Source organism: Neovison vison, chromosome 1, assembly GCF_020171115.1.
Source record: "Neovison vison isolate M4711 chromosome 1, ASM_NN_V1, whole genome shotgun sequence".
Taxonomy (NCBI): Eukaryota; Metazoa; Chordata; class Mammalia; order Carnivora; family Mustelidae; genus Neogale; species Neogale vison.
Window position 1 is genome coordinate 282,242,839 of NC_058091.1, and position 23,415 is coordinate 282,266,253.

A 23,415-nucleotide genomic window follows, 5' to 3' on the forward strand; every position below is an offset into this window, starting at 1 on the left:
TTTTTAGTCAACTTTCTTTTGAAAATCCAATACTTTGGGAAATGTTGGAAAGCTATTGACTAAAGGATTAAAGAACCTGCCGTTTTTGAGTAAGTGTCAGCTATTGAAGTAGTAAAAATATATGCAAAACATTTAACTCCTGCGAATGAGCTCATAAATATAAAAGGACAGCTTAAGAATGACAAGAGGAAACTGCTATTAATGTGGCTTATCCGATGCCAGCTTTGTACTAGCAGATACCCTGGGGATACTAAGGCTCTAAAAACTCTATGTCTCCGTGGGAAGCCAGGCTGCCTATTACAGGAGGAATCTGGCACAAATTCACAGTTGTTTGTCCAGATTCAGTAGAGATGAAAGATGAACTGGAACAAGACCTTGCCAGTTATCCATTCTGAAGGGCTGGGTTCTTTCGCTCGACAAGACTTTGCCACCTAAAACAGCTGTTTTGTGTTGGAGACTAGATGGTGATTTTGCCAGGACTACTTAGAAGGCCTGAGCCATAGATGCCAAAACAAATGTTTCTGATATTGAATGTGTGCTCATTCTGTGATATTTTTCACTTACCATGTGAATATGGCTGCTGGTTGAGGATGGAGATGTTGATGAAGAAGACAGTGATGTCTGGTAAAAAGCCCATCATCAAAATACGCCAACCAACTAGGAAGAGATCTGCTTCAAGAAACATAATAAAAACTAGACTTGGTGAAGTCAAAGGAATTCCGTGAGATATACCTATTTGCTAAAAGTAAGAGCAAAATCTTCATCTGTAATATCAATTCTTCACATACAGCAACAAGTTATTCTGGACAGGAATCTACTTGAAATAATTTTCCTTATATGGGTTTCTTCTCCTTAAACTTCTTTTCTTTTTAAATATTTTATTTATTTATTTGACAGACAGAGATCACAAGTGGGCAGAGAGGCAGGCAGAAAGAGAGGAGGAAGCAGGCTCCTTGCTGAGCAGAGAGCCCAATGTGGGGCTCGATCCCAGGACCCGTAGACCATGACGTGAGCCAAAGGCAGAGGCTTTAACCCACTGAGCCACCCAGGCACCCTCTCCTTAAACTTCTTAAAAGTATTTATTAATGTAGGTGAGATTGTCAGTCTATGGTCAGAATTAGGGGAAAAGTACAGAATCTGTCTGAGAATGTATCTTCCAAAGAAAGTTAACTACATATTTTTTCTGTTTTTAATAAATTTGTCAAAAAATTTGTCTATTTGTCTAAAAAAAGACCTAGTGTGTCAATACTTCACTTCAATTTAAAAGTCAAAAATATCTCTGACCTTCCAAAGTGATTACCCTACAGCATAGCCAGCGAGCAAGGGCAATTGAAGAAAGGAAACTACCAGGTTCCAATAAGTCAGACACTCCTCACTCTACAAGGATGCCAGTATTTTTGGAAGAGTTGAACGAAGGTGAAAGAAGATAAAACATGAACACAATGGTGAGGCAGAGGCGTTTACCAGGATCGTGTGCACAGCCCTTGAAGTCTGGGAGTGGGAAGACAGCTAAGCAAATGTCTCTGAAGCGCTCTTTTCGGAAATCAAGTTTGTGTAACTGGACAAGACATGTGGCACAAGTCTGTGCAATTAGATCACAAGAGCCTCGTACCACAAACATAATTATTAGCAGCTGTTTTTGTTGAATGGCAGGTTAGAGGAACAATAAAAAGAGGAGTTGATGATGATGAAAGAGGAAGGGCGTGAAATGATGGGACTCTTCTAGGAGCTTTTAAGTCTCCACATAAAGAGAAGACTCTGTCATCCTCTCTGAACTTCAAGTGTTGACTGAGAAAGCAAAGAGGGATGAGAAGGCTGTTTGTAGGCTAGAGGAATAAAGATAGCATCTCCCACCATGTCAGAAAGCTGTTAAGCACTCAAGGTGAAAACATCCCTCAGGGTTTTAGAGTCAACAAGGACCTGTTTATATTTGGACATTTGCAGCAGACTTCATTGCCTTAACATCCTTGACCAAGTTTCTGAAGCAAAGTACATCCAGGGCGTGGACTGAGATACTAGGCTCTATGGTTAGGGGACTTTTTTTTTTTTTAAGCTTTTCAAACACACGTTCTTAGGACTGCACACTTATGTAAGGAGAGAGAATAAAGTGGTCCTTTTGTTGTGGTTGAAGCAAGCGGAATTTAGTAGGAAACGACTGGGCAGAATAATTCTGCACTCAGGGTTGTGATTTCATTTTTTTCTTTCTCTTCTGATACCACGCAAGTCACAGCTCTTTTTATGCTTGGTAGGTGGTTTTACACAATGAACATGACATTTTAAAAAAATTTTTATTTATTTATTTGACAAAGAAGAGACGCAGAGAGAGAGGGAAGACAAGCAGGGGGAGGGGGAGAGGAAGAAGCAGGCTTCCTGCTGAGCAGGGAGCCCGATGCAGGGCTCCATCCCAGGACCCTGGGATCATGACTTGAGCCAAAAGAAGATGCTTAATGACTGAACCACCCGGGCGCCCCAACATGTAATATTTTTAAAATATTTTCATAGGGTAATATTTGGTAATCAGTCTCTTGAGGTAACAACTCATTACTTTTGAGTTGAATATATATATACACACAAGAAGAATGTGAGGGACCAGTCTCTGGGTCCACTGGAGACCATGCTGAGAATGGGAAGACAAACTGGGGCAGTGAAGGGGGACACTCTGCATTCCTGTCTGCCCTGGAAGGTGAACAGGAACTGGCTTTGGATTTTACCTGAGTACTCAGAGTTGCACTGGCACCCTCAAAATAAGAAGGAATCCCTGCCAATAGCTTTCCCGCCTTTCCTCTTTCCAGAGGAAAATAAGTTTGCCAAAGTTGCAACAGGTGCTTTGCACATGAATTTATGGAGATAAATGAACTAATTTGTTCCATGATTATCTACTGGGCATCTGCTGGTCAAGGTGCTGATAGTACAGATGTGGCCCACAGGGAGAAACAGAAGAGTCATGCTTTCAATAAATAAACTCAGGGCAAATGGAGAATCTTCCTACCTCTGGCCAACTTCACTCTCCTCATTCTTCATCATAGTTCTCACTTCTGCCAAATGACCCCAGATCAGAGTTTTGAAAGAATCTGAAATCTGCATACTGAACATTTCTCCTTGATAAGAAAATTAGTCCAGTTCTTTTATCAATGCATCAAGAATTAAGTTCAGCAACAGAGTAGGGGTAACCTATCCATAAATAAAAATTGCTTAATAGAGTTCCACTCCTGAGCCCCATTTCCATGCTACCATAGTTTAGTCAAGCTTTATGAGCTTTTTCAGGGCATGTCTATTTTTATTTATTTGATTAATTTTCTTAGTGTTTACAATTGTATTTAAACTGGTCTGTTTGTATAAGACAGATGTGCATATTTCTATTCATCTATCTATTTAATAACACTGACCAAGAAATGGATACTGTATTATGGGTTCTGAATTTCTGGGTCTGTTTTGGTAAAATGTGGAGATTTTAAATATATCTCCTTCTAAAATTAAATTATGACACTAGATTTGAAATCTCTTTGGACATCATTTGTAAAGCTTCTTATATGAAAACAAACAGAGTTTACTTTGAATCTTACCCAAGAATAATCTACACTGAAATATTTCAGCCTGTAGTAAATTAAATTATATTACAGTCAGAGTTTTCTTTTGGTCATCTAGAATTAGTAGGAGAGGAGGAAACATTTACACTAGGAATTGAATAGTGTGAAACTACTTAATGTTACTTGTTCTTCATAGATGTTTCAGTTAATTTACTAACCTCACTTGCTAAAAAGCCAACCACTTTACCTAGAATTGTATTTTGCCATTTTCATGGCTATCTGACAAATTATTTTCAAATTTCTAGCTTCCATTTTTCCCTGTGCCATATCTATGCACCAAAATTTTAATTACCATGAATTATTAAAAATTATCTTATTTCAGTTGAATTTAATAATTATTTGACAATACTATATAAACTAGTCTGAACTGAGCAAGTCCATTCAAATTCTCTCTTAAAATTGATTTTTGAATCGAATAATATTAATTGAGTCTTCTGGGGAAATGTTTTCAGATTTTGATAAATTAACATAAACAGAAACATTTCTTCAAAACATAATATTGTGGCATTTTTTCTGGCATAACTGAGGTATGCTACAAAGAAATTTAAGATCACTTTTCTTGGAATACTATTTTCCCCCAAATTTTTAAAGGTTTTAACAATTTCTTTACTTGAAAGAGCAAATTGAAACATTTGCAGTTTGCATGGTTTGGATCAAGTCAGTTCAATCATTTTATTTCTCTCGGTGTTTCTCCTCTGTCAACTTCTGGGTTTTGGTTTTCTGTTTATTTCTTTCTATAATCTGGATCCTAGAAATAATATATATTTAAGAACTCAAGTACATAGTATTTGTAACCTATCTTCTAGTCTTAAATATTAAACTTTCAGCATGTTTTGATGAGAAAAGTTTACTAAGACTTACACAAAGAAGAGTATAAAATAACACCTGTCTAAAATATGCATATATAATTCTCTACTTAGTTGACTCTCAGCATTGTTTTTTAAGTTCTCCAAAGTGTTCCTTTTGATTATCTGGGACCACGACCTACATAGAATCTTCCTTTATAAACCATCAGTTTTTATTTTCAAACTTGGATCACATAGTTCATGTTTTCTCTTAAAAGATATGTGCACTTTCTCAAGAGCATACTATTTTATTTTTCTTAAAAGATTTATTTATTTATTTGAGAGAGAGGGAGAGAGAGAGCATGAGTGGGAGGGCAGAGGGAGAGGGAGAGAGAGTTCCAAGCAGACTCTGTGCTGACTGTGGAGCTCGATGCAGGACTCAATCTCCTGACCCTGAGATCCCAACACAGATGGAAACCAAGAGTTGGTTGCTCAACCCACTGCACCACCTAGATGCCCCAAGAGCATATTATTTTAAACCAAACTAAGCATTGGTTTTTAAATAAGATGTGCTATTGAGATAACTCTTGGTCATCATTCACCATGGGGAAAAAGATATAATGTGCCCAAAATAATTCTTCTTGTCTAATATTTTCTTTGTAGATAGCTATTAACTCAACATATAATGAAAACAACAAAAATATTCAGTAAGGGTTTAAAAATCATACATAGCATTCCATTTCTCATGTATAATGACAAAGAACAATAAAGGATATGCACTGGGTTCTAATATCAATCATTAGTTGCATCTCACTAGAGAAGGAATAATATACCCCCCATCCTCTGCAACCCCACATGTAGCTAAGGTAACAGTATCTGTTCTTAGAACATCTCCTCTTCTCCCATGTTGCTTTTCTGATGTTGTCTATGCTAGAATGTCAGACTCTTAGATGGAGTTTCTATCTTTGTTTTTATGCTTTCTCCAAATACCAATTTCAAGTACCAAGAAAACACTTTACATTAATTTCTATGAAAGCATTCCTTCCAATATGCTCTGCAAAATACTGGCGATGTCCTTTAATTCATGATCCAAAATGAATGTGTGATGCTGTCTTGTATTTCCAGCCTGAGACCTGTATTCTTTGCCAGCTGCATGTTGTGGCAACGGCAGGGCAGTTCTATGGACTCTGGGGATACAGAATCACTTTAACCTTGGTGTATGGCCAAAAAGGGGAAATCTTCAGTCCAGAAGGCCATGAGCTTCCCATCTTGATTAAGCCCCCTTTTCAGCAGAAGCCAGAATTCCTCATCGCCAATATCACAAGTCACAGAAATACATAATTTCATATATGGTAAATTTTTGGTTTGGCCAGTATATAAAAAGCAGGCAAATTGTCTTTCCACACAGTTAGATAAAAATATATATACTAGTAGTAGTATTTATATTTCTTAGCAATATAATTACCCACTATTTAAGTATCGATGGAAAAAATCTTTGAAAGAGTTAAGATGATAATTATAAATTATTTCATGCCACATTGAAAGCTTGGAAAATTTACAATACATGTGTTCAAAGTGAGCCTGAGTTTGAATCCTAAAACTTGTTGTACATTAAGTATTTTAAACTACTTAGGGCTGTTCGTGCTTAGCGAATTTGTGAACTCTTCAATGCATCAAGTAAGACTTTTTCTTGCCAGAAACCCAACACCAAGATGTGTTCTACTGACCTACTTTATTGTTTTCATTAAATTGAGGAGAAAAGATAGTCTATATTATATGTAATTATATTAAGGAAATTCATAAAAACTTTAGTAAATGTAGACATTTTATAGGAATGTCTTTAGGCTAAGTATCTGTACTGATAGGGTGCTCATTTAGTGAAATATGCCATGAAGTAATTTCTTCAACCCTTTCTGTTGGCTTTTAAGTTTTTCTTCCTTTATAAATAAAACACAGTGGTCAAGCCCAACTAGAATGAATTATTTCTGGGTAATGAACAAGATAAATTAGTCTATAAAACATTAAGTGGATATAAAATTTTTGCCTGGCTGCCAACAATTTGTAAATGTTTGTAGGAGCCTCATGGTGTAGTAGAAAGAACATGGACTATTTCAGTCCTATGGTAATCTTCTAGAGGTGCTTGGTAAGCTCCTCAGTGGCCCTGGATCTCCTAGCGTCTTCTACTACAGAAGAGAACCAGAGATGAACCAGACAACTATTAGATTTTGCCAAGCTCTTCTCAGACTCTACAGTTTACTAAAACCTAAATTTTTCTTTTTCTCTCTCTTCTTTTTTAAGATTTTGTTTATTTATTTGACAGGCAGAGATCACAAGTAGGCAGAGAGGCAGGCAGAGAGAGAGAGAGAGGAGGAAGCAGGCTCCCTGCTGAGCAGAGAGCCTGATGCGGGGCTCGATCCCAGGACCCTGGATCATGACCTGAGTCGAAGGCAGAGGCTTTAACCCATTGAGCCACCGAGGTGCCCCCAAACCTAAATTTCTCTTAACCCTTATATGATCTAAACTTTTATCATTAAAAAAATGAGATCAGGTTTTCTTATTTAGTAATTTTAGTTGATTTTTGAGGCTTTAAAGTCTGTGCTTTAAATTAGACTGATCAGAAACTTAGATTGAATATAGAACACTTCTCAAAATAATCTTGAAAATTGAGGGATTTTTCGGGGGGGTGGGAGGTGAGGAAGTATTACAACTAACTTTCCTGCCCACACCTCCTTTATCACAGTAGATCTAATTTAGAAACTCAGTGGACTTTTACTAGAGCTAACACATTTCCAGTGCTATTTTGTATTCTCCATAGATTTTTTTCCAACAGCAAAAACATTGCAGTAACTGTTCCTTACTTTTGCACAGTTAGTATTTAACAGCCTTCCTGTATGTAATGGCAGACTTTCCTTCTCTCCATGGCTCAAGTGAAGAGACACATGACTCAAGGCCACATGAGGATTCTGTCAGGTTTGTTTCCCCAAATGTGAAATGCAGGAGGCATAATAAGATAGGGCCAAAGTTGGGCGTGGCTAGGATGCCCTGGATAAGAAACAAGGATTTCTAATTTTTTAAACTTATTCCTGAAGAACTGATTTTACTTAAAAAAATGGGGGAAGGAGGGAGAGGCAAAACTCTAAATAGCTTTATGACTTTATATAAAATATATTTTCTGGTCCAGAAATAAGTTGACTTTTTGGGAAGAAATATTTTCAGTATCTACTCTCAGCCTTACCCACAGCCTTCTTACCATTCAAATGAATCGTACTGGGCTTTTCTGATGTTATATTCAGCCTCCTTTTCTAAACTCTTGTTTTATGCTATTTCCTACCAATCTGTCCCATTGTAAAATGGGATCCAAAGTCAGTTATCCTGGGTCACAACAAATAACTCAAACATGTAAGCATTTTGTTGTTGTAAGCAGCTTGTTTGTTTTCCAGTTGCTGATGGTTGAGAATAACGGGCATGATTCCCATTTCTAGGGGCACACAAGCTTTTCTAAGTCTTTACTTCATGCAAAGTTAGTTATACTATCTTTTCTCACTTTGCAAGTTAGTTAAATTTATATCAACACTTACTGTGGACAATTCTCAAAGATTCCAAATAAATTCTCATCCTTAACAAACATTTAAACTATGTCTTGTCTTTGGGCATGCAACCCTGAACACACCCGATCTCATCTAATCTATGTCTCACTGTGAATATATCCTAAAAACACAGAAGGTAACGTTTGAAAACATGGCACTATTAAAATGTTGATAACTGGGGTGCCTGGGTGGCTTAGTGGGTTAAGCCTCTGCCTTTGGCTCAGGTTGTGATCCCAGGGTCCAGGGATCGAGCCCCACATCGGGCTCTCTGCTCTGCAGGGAACCTGCTTCCTCCTCTCTCTCTGCCTGCCTCTCTATTTGTGATCTCTCTCTGTCAAATAAATAAATAAAATATATTTTTTAAAGTTGATAACTAATTATTTCTTGAAATAATTCAATGAAGCAGATAAAAGACAATCTCTGGAGAGGGAAAAAAATAGAAATTGTCACATTTACGAAATCTATTTAGTAGAGAGACACATTAAATGACCATCTGCAAACATTTGTTGATCAAAATGGAAGACTTCAGCATCACATCTCATTTGCAATTAAAATGCAGTATGATATTAATCTTTAATACACTTTGACAATTAATTTACAACTGGGACTATTTACAACTGGGACTATCAAAAGTAGTTTCTGATACTTTTCATGGTAGGTCACTGACAATGGTTAAATTACAATACTGGTCAATTAAATATAGCCTTAAACTGAGGAATGTTTTAGAATCTACCACTATATTCCTCAATAAGACCAAGCTAATGACTGCATTTATCTTTGAAGCACCAGCTGAAAATGTAAAAGGTCACTGATCTTTAGCAAATTGAGAAAAATACCTATCTTCTTATTAAAGATGGTAAGAATTTTCTGCTAACATAGGTCCTGTTTCTGTCTGCAATTCTAAATGAATGTCAAGGGTATCCGAAAGAGTTATGGATGATGGAGAAACTAAATGTCTCTGTTGCACTATGCTGAAAGGGCATTTGAAACCTAAAACAGTTCAAGGTGGGCCAAGATTAATGATTAGCCCACTGCGGTGTCCTCTTTTTAAAAAGTGGTGAGATCATTCTAGAACAAGTATATGCATTGAACTCTGGGTGGAAAATATGGGATCAAGTGAATCCCTACTGATTTGTAGCAATTTCATGGCCATCAGTGTGACTTCAAAGGGGCCACAGGGTCCCTCAATTTTTTAGAGTTGTTGACACCATTAGCCCTCTGAAAACGCATGTAAAATACTTAAGGGAGTAAATGAAGGCACTTAAGTTTCAACCAACATTTGCATAACCTTAGTGAGGGGAAGAAAACAAAGATTATGGTAATCTTATTGCAAATCTTTAAAAACAAAAAAAGGTCTCTAGACAAAAATGAAGTGTATTTGTACACAAATTCCAAATCCACATAATTATCGTTAGGCAGATGCTGAGTCGCACACCTATCAAAAATACACAAAAGAAAAACCTAGCACTTCCTTTCCACACTCTTTAAAATTTTCATTGATGTTAAGCTGCTGTCATTTTTTGTGTCTATTCCTGTTTGTGGATCTGCTTCTCTGCACATGTTTCTGTCCATGCTTTTTCCTATCAAAGGCTTTCTCTGTCTCTGAATCATAGTGTATAGAACACTGTGTGGTCCTTGGACCAGCAGAATCAGCATTTCCTGGGAAATGGTAAAAATTCAAATTCTTTAGCCCCACCCCAGATCTACTAAATCAAAAATCTCAACAATCTGTATTTAAGCAAACTTTCCAGATGATTGTAATGCAGGCTCAAGTTTGAGAACCACTGGTATGAAAAACTGGCTGACACCCCACCATCCCGATTCAGCAGACAGTAAATACCTATTGAATACCCACTGCTCCAGATTCTATGCAATCCTGTGAGCTGTAGGCAATTAGCCCCAATTTGCAAATAAGGAAACCAAGATTTAGGAATTATAAATGACCTATTCAAGGTCATACAGTTGGTTAAGTAACAAAGCTGACATGACATGTTCAGCTAAGTTCTTTTGCTCTTTTAGAGGTATTTCCTTCCTGTTTACACCTAAACCTTTCCATTAATTTTGTCACATAAAATATGACTTTGATGTTCCCTTTAAAAATTGGTGTGTGCATATGTGTCTGTGAAGTTATTAGCTACCCTGTGTGTGTGTGTGTGTGTGTGTGTTTGTGTGCACACGTGCATGCACAACTATGAGTGAGAGACAGACAGTGGAGGGCAGTGTGGAGAGAAATGGGAAAATAAGTAGATAATACAAAAAATAAAACTAGTGTAACAAATGTTCCTGTCCAGTCACTCAATATAGAGCAATTAGATACATTTTGACATTCTTTCAAGACAGTTAACTTAGAGTCTAAGTGCCCTTTTTGAAATTGTTGAAAGTCAAGCAAATACGTAATCCCGAACAGGTGTGCTTAAACTAAGAGATACTAACATATTTATTACCCCTGAGCTATGTGCTCTTCTTTCCCAGTCAGTCTTCAAAAATCCATTCTCCTCTTCCATTTTGCATTCACCACTCATGGACTATTTTGCTGGGCACATGCTAACTATCAATTTGGTGAGAGTTTTCTACTCCATAATCTCTGTGAAGTTATTTGAGCTCATGCAACTATCCAGCAAATGAATAGCACCAGATGCTGGTTAAAGGTGACAAGACAAACTACTGTAGGAAGGGAGAGAAACTACAATATTAATTGAAATCAACTCCAACTAAGACAAAGGTGATAGAGGTTTTTAAGGGAGAACAGAGTGGGATTACAGGAAAGTGGAGAAGGTGATTAAAAAAGAGAGAGAGATGAGAGACTTTGGAAGTGAAATTTACAGAAGGGAGTAGGTAGGGAATTATTGAAAATGGTTTGGGAAGGTGGGTTGGGACAATGTATGATTTGTAAATGGACAGCACTGCATTTTCTTAAGACTCAGCATGGGACCTGAGGTCACCTTTAGGGACACAGCCTAGTGCAGGTGGAAGACAAGCTTAAGTTTGGTCAAGACTCTTAGCATAGTATTCAGGAAGATCCTTTGTGATGTGTGAGAGTTCAGCAGTTCACATAATGTGTTGAGACCTTAATTAATGTAACTCTGTTTCACATTAAAGAAAAATGAAAGCATTATTTGAAATATTCTTAATTATCATGATAAAAATTATTTAGAAAACTGCTATGTATTTTTTCTAAACATGACCTTATAAACCTAGAATCTGTTGGACTTTCTAGATGTAAAGTAGCATTTCACTGTCAATAATTATGAGTGGAATCAGGTTTTCAACCAATTCAAGGGCTATCAGTGAACTACCAGCTAAAATAATAATTGCTGTGTAGTTTTTTCCACATCAGTATTTATGAAGCAAAAGTATACCCCATTAGATCATTTGCAAATTATCATAATTTTTACAACATAAGAAAATTATTACATGTTTTATCATAGATATGAAAGATAAAACTAATGTAGCTTGTTCTAGACATAAACCTAAATATTTTTGTTTCCCCAGAATTCTGCACCATATTTGTGTAGAATGTCACTCTCTGGAATGTAATGGAGAATCTATCGAAAAGAGATCCTAGGATTTCTACACAAAACCTCATATTCTGGGATGCCTGGGTGGCTGGGTTGGTTAAGCAGCTGCCTTCGGCTCAGGTCATGATCCCAGTGTCCTGGGATCGAGTCCCACATCGGGCTCCTTGCTCGGCAGGGAGCCTGCTTCTCCCTCTGCCTCTGCCTACCTCTCTGTCTGCCTGTGCTCGCTCTCTCTCCCTCTCTCTCTGACAAATAAATAAATAAAATTTAAAAAAAAAAAAAAAAAAAACCTCATATTCTGTACTCAGAAAAAAACACCACCAAGTTTTGCCCATAATTTTGACTCAATTCTAACCAGATTTCATATTAAATCATCAGTTTATTTTAATGGAGGTACTCAGAAGCTCTTTAGAGCATTCTCCTTTCATACCAGAGAAAGTCACGAGAGATAATGTTGAAGTCCATTAGTCATCAAGAAAAGCATTACATTATCAGTAATCTCCATAAATGGACAAAGAAGTGAATGAACTTGGAGATGAAGGTGTCAAATTATTATTTAAATAAATAATGTCTAAGGAGCTGTAAAATTTTAGCCACCTAGAAAATTAATCTATATGGAAATTAATCGCTTTGTGTTAACTGTATAAGTATGCTTCTCTAAAATACTTTTGAAATCTACAAATCAAATGTTTGCTAAAATATGGAGAAGTATTCAAAATAGATAAAATGTTCCTTATCATTGCCTTTTTTATTTTGCTATCCTCAGCTTTATTCAGCAAAGCCTGATTTAGTGGAAAGAGAATGGGCCTAGATCCAAATACCAAATCTACCATACCCTAGGTGAATATATGTTCATCAATTTATTAATTTCTCCAAGGCCCAATTTCAACATGTGTAGAACATAATGCTTCCCGGATATATTTTGTGAGACACAGGTATGAATATTAAAGTATATGACACATGATAGTCACTCCCTTATCATCCTTGATTTTTGTGCTATTACTGTCTTTAAATTCAACTTACCCCCCATAGTGCTTTCCTTAACCAAGAATGTTGTCTTAAGACCTCACACTCTACATAACCTTTCAGATCCTATTTGAGAACTCTTTCTCACAATTTTAATAATAGTTGAAGAGACAGACATATATTATTTAGAAAATTTAAAGTAGTTTCAGATTTGTAATAACTGCTTATAAACAACTAATACTTATTTTTTGTAATTCAATGACTTTTCCTTTAAAGTATGCTCATTTGGGCATTTCCTTTTACTTTTATTTTCATTTTATTTGGATGTAGACTTATTATCTCAAAGTTTTACAAATTTGACAACACTATCAAAAGAAAAAAAACTCTGGAGGTGCTTGGTTGGCTCAGTTGGTTAAGCTTCTGCCTTCAGCTCAAGTTGTGATCCTGGCGTCCTAGCGTCGAGCCCCACATCAGGCTCAGATGGGAGTCTGCTTCTCCCTGTCCCTCTGCCCCTCTGCCTGATTGTGCTGTCTGTCTTTCTCTCTCTCTCAGATAAATAAAATAAAAATCTTTAAAAAAATTTTTTTTAAAGAAGAAAAATTCTGTATTTAATGAGTACTGAATGTTCTTTTACTCAGCCAGTTGCTAGAATAATCACTCATTGATTCATTCAATAAAAATATATTGAGCACATATTATGAACTATGTATATATACCCTGCTCTAATAAACAGAAGAAGATGACCACTGCAATTGCTATGGATCTTTGAGAGAGATACACACTTACAAAGGTATGATCTATGATGATTCTCAAGACCACACTCCAGGGTATGGCTACAAAATCTCTGAGGTGTATAGCATAAATGTGATAACACCTCTGGGGAGTTCCATAGGCTTTTTTATATCAGGATATAATATAATCTATGTGAGACACTTGACAACAATTCATGAGAAAGAGATTTAGTTCGGTGAAGTTAGGATTTGTGTATTACATTATATTAATTATAATATATTTCATCACATTAACTAAAACTATCAAGCTACATAGGATTATAATTCTGAGTAAAATATTTAGAACAAAATAATAGGACTGATTCTGAATTCATGAGGCTCTGACATTTCTTGAGCTGCTTCCATGTTTCACAACAGGTTCTGAAAAGTACATTCCTCACCCAGGACAGCACTACCACTACTCAATGAAGTAGAATCTACACTTTTACTGAGTGGTCCCCTTGAAGAACAACTGGTATGGAGAACCAACCATAGCTCAAATAAACACTGAATTCTTTTCCCTCCCCCATACCTATCTTTCTTTACTCCTTCATTTTTCTTTGTATAGACTATTCCTCCCAACTTTTCAAATTCTCACCTACTAAAATCCTACCCCTGAAAGGTTCACCTCAAACATCAACCATCTTCTTCAGGACAACAACTTTACTATTAAAAACCAAGACAATGTATTTTCTCTCTCATGTACCTCTCAGAGTATTTTCTCTGTATTGTAATTACTTTAATTATACATGTCCTTATTCTACCCAGTTTTAAAACTTCTTTAAGGTAAGGACTGCATCTTGTTTGTCTGTATCCTCCACAGTAAGAGTTAACACAAATCCTACATGTTGGTGCTTAATACGTTATTTAATTTACTCAAAGAATCTTTTAGATTTCTTTAAATATTCATATTTTATTCATTTAGGAGAGGATGATGGGATTTTGCATTTGTTTTTTACATCTAGCTTTCTCCTGTCTATAACCATTTTATTAAAGTTTTCCTTGCCTTTTACTTTCTCCATGAAAAAAATGTTTCAGGAGAAAGTTAATCACATTGGCCAATAATCTGTTTATTCTAATAGCCCAAAGAGAGAAGTAGTCTTGGACTGCCAGGAAGAAAATGGGTCAGATACTTCTCTTCTGGAGAATGATGAGAAGCATAAACTGGGAAAGAAACTTGTGAATGGCCCTCCTCAGATTAACTACTCAGTGATTCATCAAAACATAACTCATGCTTTGGCAAGCTAAAAGAAAAAATGATTTATGTGAAAATTGTGACTTCTAGCTTATTTCCATTTGCATTTCATCAGTTTGCAATATCCTCCCCATTACTATGGTGATGATGCATTCTTAACGTAAAATGTGCCATTAACAGGAGCTGATTTATGCCACATCACTTGTAACGTTGATAATCAAACTTTATTATTAAGGATTTCAAATATAATTGAAAATAAACTTTATAGTTTGCTATTATTTACTTAAATAAATTTGCCAAATATTGGATCTTTTTAGTATGTTTTTTAAAGTTACATATTTTTAGATAAAATACTTCCTATATGCCAAAATTCTTAGCATCCGTACAAGATGGTTGCTACCTTGAGTTACGTAACTCCCTAACCTCACTTCTTGTGACTTCCTGCCTTTTTCCCTGTTCTCTAGTTGGTAAGTCAAACATGATTTTTCTGAAAATACCGCACTGTTGCACCTTAATGTCCTCCCCCTTATGTGTTCCCACCTTTCTCACCTGGATGCTTCTTATTCAACCTTCAAAACCCAATTCAAGTCTCATCTCCAAATAATAAGTCTGCCTTGGAGCCCCAGCCAATATGATGAACTACATTTATTTTTGCCCCTTATGTCTTCTATCTTAGCTTTTACTATCACTTAATATGTTCTATCATAATTCTCTACCTATTTGTCTTTTACTCCCAATACGCATAGATTTTGCTCAAGGAAAGCCATAACTTGCTTGGCTTTATGTTCCCATTTCCTAAAAGAGTGCCGTTCTCCACATAGGTCTTCCTATGTTTTTTAACTGTGCAAAAGCTCTCAGATTTAGATTACCACCTGGTATATTCATCTTTCAAGAGACATCAAAACTGATGTGGTTAAAACTTTATGTAAGTAATAGAATTTCACTATAAGAATATGTCTTCAAATTTAGAAAATATCTGACTTATATGAATGAGAAATACAATTTTTGTTCCCTTCCATTAATAATATAATTTTCAGGTATAAGTTTCTTCAAGTAATAAAACAATAATTTATAACTTTTAAGATAATTATAGATTCACAAAAACGGTAAGAAATACAGAGAAATCTGTGTTTCTTTCACTTATTTTCCCCTAGGAGGTCTTCCTTCAATTGGCATTTAATTTTGCATCAAAATATACGAATATAGAATGCTAAGTCATTAGCCCAACAACCATCAAGTAAAATCCTGGTTCTCTTTTTCAAAAATACTTTCATAAGCAAACTTGATCATCCTTACCAAAGAACAGAGAACACTGGAGAGATTTTTTATTAAAAAAAATTGACAAGCCCTCTATACTTGAGCCCCTCAGAAAGTTACTTTCACATTAACAGATGTTTATCATAGAGACAGTCCTTGTTCATTACCACAAAATTATCAGATTATACTTTACTGACATATCCAAAAAATTCTTTTCAGAATTTGAAAAAACCTTAAATCATTTAGGTCTTCCCACTTTCTATTTTGAAGCGTAGTGAACTTTTTCACACTAGCCTTAACTGGTTGCAGAGTTGGTTAATTGATGGATGAATTCTTTGAATACTGAGTTCCCAATCTGTGCAAAGCAGAAAAACCCAGGGGTTTCCAAACTAAATATGATAAATCATGCGCGGTGCCCTCTCAAAAATGATTGGTCAAGGACTGAGGGACATTTGTAACACGTTCTTCCTTTTGTCACCTTCAAAAATCCTGCTTTAATCTTTGCTAAAACCATCCTTCAAACTTTTCATCCTAACAATTTTTGGTCACAAAAGCATACATAGGGAACAGCTAGCAATTTCCTAACAATGCTTTTTTCTTAGGCAAAATAAATACCGGCCTAAATATTTTGCCCAAGATTTCAACCTCTTGCCTTGCTCTGTGTCTTCTCTCTGTGACATAAAGTACATTAGATTCCCTTCCCTGATACTTAAAATATTTTCCTCTGTGGCACGCCTATTAAAGACTGTTATCTCTATGCATCACTTTGTCAGATGGTTTTCCAACAGGATTCCCTTGGGAAAGTGGGAAGGAGTGGGGAGATGTAATAGAGAGACAAATAGACATAGAGGGCAAAATAGTCTGAAAGCCAAAAGCTCAGGTGTTGGATCCATCATTATTGGCCTCTGTCACTTTATTTTTTATTTTTAAAAGATTTTATTTATTTATTTGACAAAGATCACAAGTAGGCAGAGAGGCAGGAAGGGGGCCGGCGGGGAGCAGGCTCGTTGCTGAGCAGAGAGCCCAATATGGGGCTCAATCCCATGAACCTGGGATCATGACCTGAGCCAAAGGAAGATGCTTTAATCCACTGAGCCACCCAGGCACCCCTGGCCTCTGTCACTTTAACATCTTATGTGTGAATTAGACAATCTCATGTCCTGTTTTTCATCTGTAATTAAGAAGAAAAATGTCTTCTTAGAGGACTGTTGTGAAAATTAAATAAACTACAAAAAAGTTTTTTTTTAAATATTTTATTTATTTATTTGACAGGCAGAGATCACAAATAGGCAGAGGGCAGGCAGGGGGGGGTGGGGAAGCAGGATCCCTGCTGAGCACAGAACCCAATGTGGGGCTTGATCCCAGGACCCTGGGACCATGACCTGAGCTGAAGGCAGAGGCTTTAACCTGCTGAGCCACCCAGGCGGCCCCAAGAAAGTGTTTTTAAAAATACAAATAAACAGATGTATTTGTTTGTACCTTAAAGGTAAAATATCGAATCCTTTCTCTATAGTTACCTATAGACCTTTCAGAGAAAATTGCCTCTAGATGCACCAACCAAACATGTGTATTAGGGAAAAAGGTTCTCTTATCTATCAGTTACAAATTCCCTCAGTTTTCAATTCTTTCTAGGGGGAAAAAAAAAGAAAAAAAGCCTTTGTAAATGATGATGGATACTGGATATCCTCCCAACCCAGAGTAGTGATTTTGTTATTTTAAAGACAATGTGGATGTTGGGATTAGTCTTTCTGTATCACAGAATGTCAACACATTTTCCAAAACTGAATTTATCAGTTAAATGTAGCCAAGGGATTTAGTTTATCTAAGTGTCCTACAAAGCAGAAATAGTTTACCACTGTTTTTACAGATTGAGGCAAATCTGACATATTATTGACATATGCTATGGATTTAATTTAATACCATAGTACAGATGTGTGCTCTGATAAGTTTTTGTGAAATCTAGGCTAAGATAGAGTTGTTTCAATATTTATGGGGTTGAAAATGCAGAGCTAGCAAAGGAAGCATTTTAATGAAAACAATATTTTTCCTTATATGTTCAGAGTAAAATATAAGGGAATTCTCTTAAAGACTTATTACCTGTTTCCATATAGTTGTTGTGTTTTTAGGCACACCAAAAGAGATTTGGGTTTTTTCTAATTTTTAATTTTTAAAAATTTATTTAAAGATTAATTTATTTGAGAGAGAGGAAAAAACGCATGGGGGGAGGAAAGGGGCAGAGGGAGGAGAGAAAGGGAATCTCAAGCAGACTCCCTACTGAGAACAGAGCCTGAAACAGGGCTCGATCTCACCACCCTGAGATTATGACTTGAGTGGAAATCAAGAACCGTTTGCTTAACTGACTGAGCCATCCAGGTGCCCCCAGTTTTTTAAATCTACTAATTTTAAAACTATCATAAATTAAAACTCAATAGTTCTGATTTTTTCTTTCACCTAAATGTATGTGACCCTTAAGTTTATCTTTTTTTGTTTTTTTTAATTGTATGTTTTAGGTATCCTAGAGATAACTTCAGTGGAAATCGGAGTTGTTGCCGTCAAAGCCATTAACAGCAACTATTATTTAGCCATGAACAAGAAGGGGAAACTCTATGGCTCAGTAAGTATTCTGCCTTAGTTTTCCAAGTCCATTGCAGTAAATCATTACCACAGTTTTGGAATGTTTCCCTCAGACATTGAAGAGCTTTGTTATCATTCTATCGCTAGTGAATAGAGCCACAACAGGCTGGTCACCAGAGTTTCGAGGGCTGGCAAGGCAGCTCTTACAATTCTGTAATTTCCTCTGTTGTTCACCCATCAGCCTACTACACAGGCTGTTGCTGGCATTCGTCAGTCAATGCTCTGAACTATTAATGGGTCAGACTCTCACGGAAGCATTTGGTCAGATTGGCACGGGTGCTACAGACAACTTGGAGAAGAATCATTGAAAACAAAGATCTTAAGTTGAGTAGGAAACCATACACTGTGTGTGTTTTAAAGCTGAAGATAAAACAGGGGCTTGGTATTTTGTATTCTGCTAAAACATGAGATGGGGAGACAGATTAAGAAATTCACTATTTGCGTGCCTTCAATCAACTCCATAATTTTATTTACCTAGACAGTAGTCATTAATTCCCTGATGTAGCTGGTATCCAGCCCATGATTAAGGTACATACACCTCTGTGTTTCATAGCAAGTATTAAGGAATATCACTTCAAAATGTGTAAGTAACCTTATTTTGTTGATTAGCGTAAGAACAATTGCACTGCCTACCCAGAGCCAGTGGCTCCCAAACTCGATCACAATCATTAGGAAGATTAAAACACACTTCTAGATTTTTTGATAATTAAAGCTGTCCCAAGATCTAAGAATTTGCATTTCTAACAATGTTCCAGGTATTCCCAATGCAACACTTTGATAACCCAACTTAAGGACCACTGGTCTGATTATAGAATAGTCTTGTATTTCATTTGGTCCACTCAGAACTGGGGAGTTAGGCACACACACTGTGGGCCAGTCCCTTTCTCTAGGGAACTGCCTTTTGCATGGCAGGACGAGAGAGGTGGTTAAAGGAATTTAAGATTTTTCCATTATGTGCAGTTCTGCTCCTAAGCCTAGAAGAGTAGTGGGCCATTTTAAAAGTGGTACCATTTAGGGGTTCATAGCATAATCACTTTTGAGGCATTTATTATTTATTTTCTTGAATGAACATGACTGAGTCCCTCCTTAATCTACTATTATAGGAATCACTGGGGGAAGGACCAGGTTTATGCTCTTTGCAGAGATACTAAAACACTAAGTCAAAACTTAGGTGCCCCAAAGAGGTGAGATACACCTCTAGCAGACTCCTAATCTCAGTTGTTTTTTAAATATTTACACCTTAGCTCAAATTTATCAGAATCTCTGGAGGAGGGACCTAGGGATCTACGTGTTTATAGCATGTAGGCAAATCATCAGCATGAAAGTCAAAAAAAAAGAAAAGGTCTTGGGTGTCTTAGGGGTCACAGTCTCAGGGTACTGAGTTCGAGCCTGGCATTGGGCTCCACACTCAGTGGGAATCTTTTTGAGTCTCCCCCACACACACGCTCTTGCTTTCTCTTTCAAATAAACAAATCTTAATTGCTCTATAAATTTATTTGGGGGAGTGAAAAATAAGTACTGCTGCTTTTTTGTACACAGCTCTGTGTATCTGCAAATATAAAATCATTTCAAATAACCCCAATTCTCCCAGTCTCTAAACTGCATCCCTTTTATTAGAATGAATATAATTATTCACATAAAAAATCATCTCTGTTTCGAAGCCATACAGTTTTAGACAAACTATGTTTGTGATGGTTCTGATAATGTTCAAAATGATGATCTAGTTCACAGAAACCCAGACACTTAAAAATACAGATATTTAGGAATTGAGAATTGAGTTAAAAAAAAAAAAAATTAAATCCCATGGTGAGAAAACCTATTTGAACCGCCCAGGAGAGGCCAACTTAAAGATCCCTACAATACCTTTGGTTTTGCTTGGGAAACGTAGAGCCAGAAGAGCAAAAGCCCCTATTCCTTAGCTTCTTATCTGCTTTAGTGTGGATCTAAGAGAAGAATGACATTTCTAAAGGCAGAGTTTTGAAATGAGTGGTTACTCTTCATCAGCAATTCAGAGTGAGATACTGGATTTATGGAATGAAGGAAACATGAATTCTTGTCCCAAAGATTCCCTTAAAAACACATGGCCACTTGAAACAAAGCCAAAGGACTATGGCTATAGAGTGGAATTTCCCAGGATCAAAGTCTCAGGTTTATACAATGAAGGTAGTGATAGTCACCATGTTTGTAATTTCTTTGATATGGTAATTCACGAAGTGAGGAATTTCATGTCCTAGTTTTCAATTACTTCTAGACCTAAGAGTAAATCTATTAAAATTCCAAGTTATGGAAAATTATATATTATCTACAAAATAGAGAAATCTAGTATTTGTAAAATAGGAAGACATACCTCCACCCCTCCCTGGCCTCTTGGTTATCTCGAATGATTATGATTTTGCTATAAGGTCTGTTTTCTTGTCTATATGGGTGTATTTATTATGGATTTAAAGGTAAAGTTTGCAAAACTGATAAGCTCAAGTTTTTTCTTAAATTCTGTTTTTCCCATGAGACCCCTGGTCATTACTCAGGGGGAAAAAAAGGGATTATAAGACTATTCTTTGTCGTTGACTCATCACAAATACTGTCAGAGAAACGTTTGCTTCTTAATAATCATTCTAGGCACTTAAGCCATGTCAGAGTCAAAACACACCAGCTTTTTAAAAGGGCCCTAACATGTGGTTATGATGATCAATTAAAATGAATCATGAGCCTTCAAACACAGATTCTGTTCTGTGGTTGTGAGTTTTACTCTTCTATTGTTGACACGGTGCATTAAATACATAACCAATGTACAAATGGCAACAGCAAACAAAACTCTTGAATTGGAGTTCTCTGGATGGTGTGTGTCCAACGGAAGTAAGTACCGTCATCACAGAAATAAAAGATTTTATTTTTCTCTTGCAGAAAGAATTTAACAATGACTGTAAGCTCAAGGAGAGGATAGAGGAAAATGGATACAATACATATGCATCCTTTAACTGGCAGCACAATGGGAGGCAAATGTACGTGGCATTGAATGGAAAAGGAGCTCCTAGGAGAGGACAGAAAACACGAAGGAAAAACACCTCAGCTCATTTTCTTCCAATGGTGGTACATTCATAGAGGAAGGCAATGTTTGTGGATGCAGCAGAACCAAAGGTTCTTTTGCCAGGACTAGTTGGTATTCTTCACGAAGACAGTAGCTCAAAAGGCAGAGACACATTGCAGATGTCTGCTCGCTTGAAAGAAAGGAAGTCTTTGAAGGTTTTGTACTCACTGCTGACATATGATGTTCTTTTAATTAGTTCTGTGTCATGCCTTATAACCGAGATAATAGGCAGATTAAATGGGATGGAAGTTACTCCTAAGTGAACAACATTGTATGTTGGCTGGGTTTTTGGTGAAGTTTTTGTTTCTGTTGTTGTTTTTTAACCTCTGAGATAGGACTGAAAGGACATGGAACAATCTGTTGAATGATCTTCGGGAAAGTTATTTATGGAATACAAACTCATATCAAAGACTTTCATTGCTCATGCAAGCCTAACGATTCAATGAGCAGTCAGACACGCAAGCATTTACTGGAAAGCACTTGGGTCACGTCATATGCACAACCAAAGGCGCTTTGGGCATGGCATCATGGAAGAGTTGGATAAGATTTTAAAAATGTAAACATGTTAGTGTAAAACTGTTCTAACAAACCAAATAGTATGGTATGCTTGTGCATTCTGTCTTCATCCCTTTCTATTTCGTTCTAAGTTATTTATTTAATAGGATGTTAAATATCTTTTGGGGTTTTAAAGAGTATCCTCAGCAGTTGCCCTCTGATTTACCTTTTCTTTTTCTTCAGCACACCACATGCATGTTCATGACAAAGTGTTTTTAAAACTTGGCAAACACTTCAAGAATAGGAGAGGAGATAGGAAAGCAGGGTGAGAGCCCCATGTGCTGTGAGTTAACTTAATATCACTTCTGCAATAAGAACCATCAACAATAAATATGACAGTGTCGTGGCACGGCTTGATGAGAGATATCTGCCATCATTTAAAAACATCTATCACTCCTAAGGCTTCCTTTCATAAGAAATAGACCAGAAGGCCAAGTCTTCTCTTTCAATACACCAATGGGGCTCCAAGAATATACTAAAAGAAGGAAAATTGTTATAAATAAATTTTAGTAGCCCAGCCTCATTATTTACCAACGACTTTTTGCCATGTGTCATGGTGGTTAGAGATGAAGAGGCTGTCCGCATATATAAGATCCCTTTATAAGTCCCACGTAGTGCATCTCCCCCAAAGGAAATTATCAAGGAATTTGAAGTGTAACTCTCCCAGGGGCTTAAACTGAGCAACTATATCCTGGTATATGTGTAACCATATACTGAAACCTGTTCGAGCTGTATGATCTAGTCTTTACAAAACCAAATAAAACTTATTTCTTGTCAATGTAAAGAGCTTTGGAAGACTCCATCATGTAATCATATCAAAATTCATTTTGTTAGAGCAGGTAGAGAAAACAATACATAGGAGTATACCAGTCATCATCACATTGTATTCCAGTAAATAAATACATAAGCCTTATTTGCAGTGTCTGTAGTGATTTTTTTTTAAAAAGTGTAGAAAAATACTATTTGTTTTAAATACTTTAAGTGATAACTATAAGATTATATTGATGCTGCGGTTTTATCTTCATACTTCTTGTTTTGAAAAGGTCTGTTTATTTTTACTGTTTGGACACAGTATTTTGGTACAAGGGAAAGACTCAGTACATGTGTCTTTTTACTAAAGTTTAACCTCTAGAAAGGCTGGTGTTTTGTGATCCTCTCTTATAACTTAATTGTGTCAATGCTTAACCAGCACTTCCAGTTAATCTGTTATTTAAGAATTAGTTTTATTAAGAAACTTACCATAAAGTCATCCCGTAAAAGGTCTTATTTTTTTTCATTCCTTAAAATGTCGGGATTTCAAAAGGTATGCAGTTGAGGCAGAGAGTTTTGGGCTTATGGCTAAAGTTGCATTTCATAGCACTTGGCTTCCAACTTGCTTCTTAACAAATCAGATTCTAAAAATGTTTAATTTTTGTGGTTGGAATCTGTATGTGAAAACATAATTGGTAACTGAGTCTGAGACCTCTAATGTAATGT

General features: G+C 36.4%; 1 protein-coding gene across 1 annotated transcript in view; it reads left to right on the top strand.

Moving 5' to 3' along the window:
* Positions 1–22,830, top strand: part of FGF10 (fibroblast growth factor 10) — an 87,110-nt gene extending 64,280 nt beyond the window's left edge. Inside the window, exons 2-3 of the mRNA XM_044241351.1 lie at positions 18,176–18,279; positions 21,201–22,830. Of these exons, the coding sequence (XP_044097286.1) occupies positions 18,176–18,279; positions 21,201–21,398 (302 nt within the window). The 3' untranslated portion in view covers positions 21,399–22,830. The remainder of the gene's footprint in view (positions 1–18,175; positions 18,280–21,200) is intronic.
* The last annotated feature ends 585 nt before the right edge of the window (positions 22,831–23,415 follow it).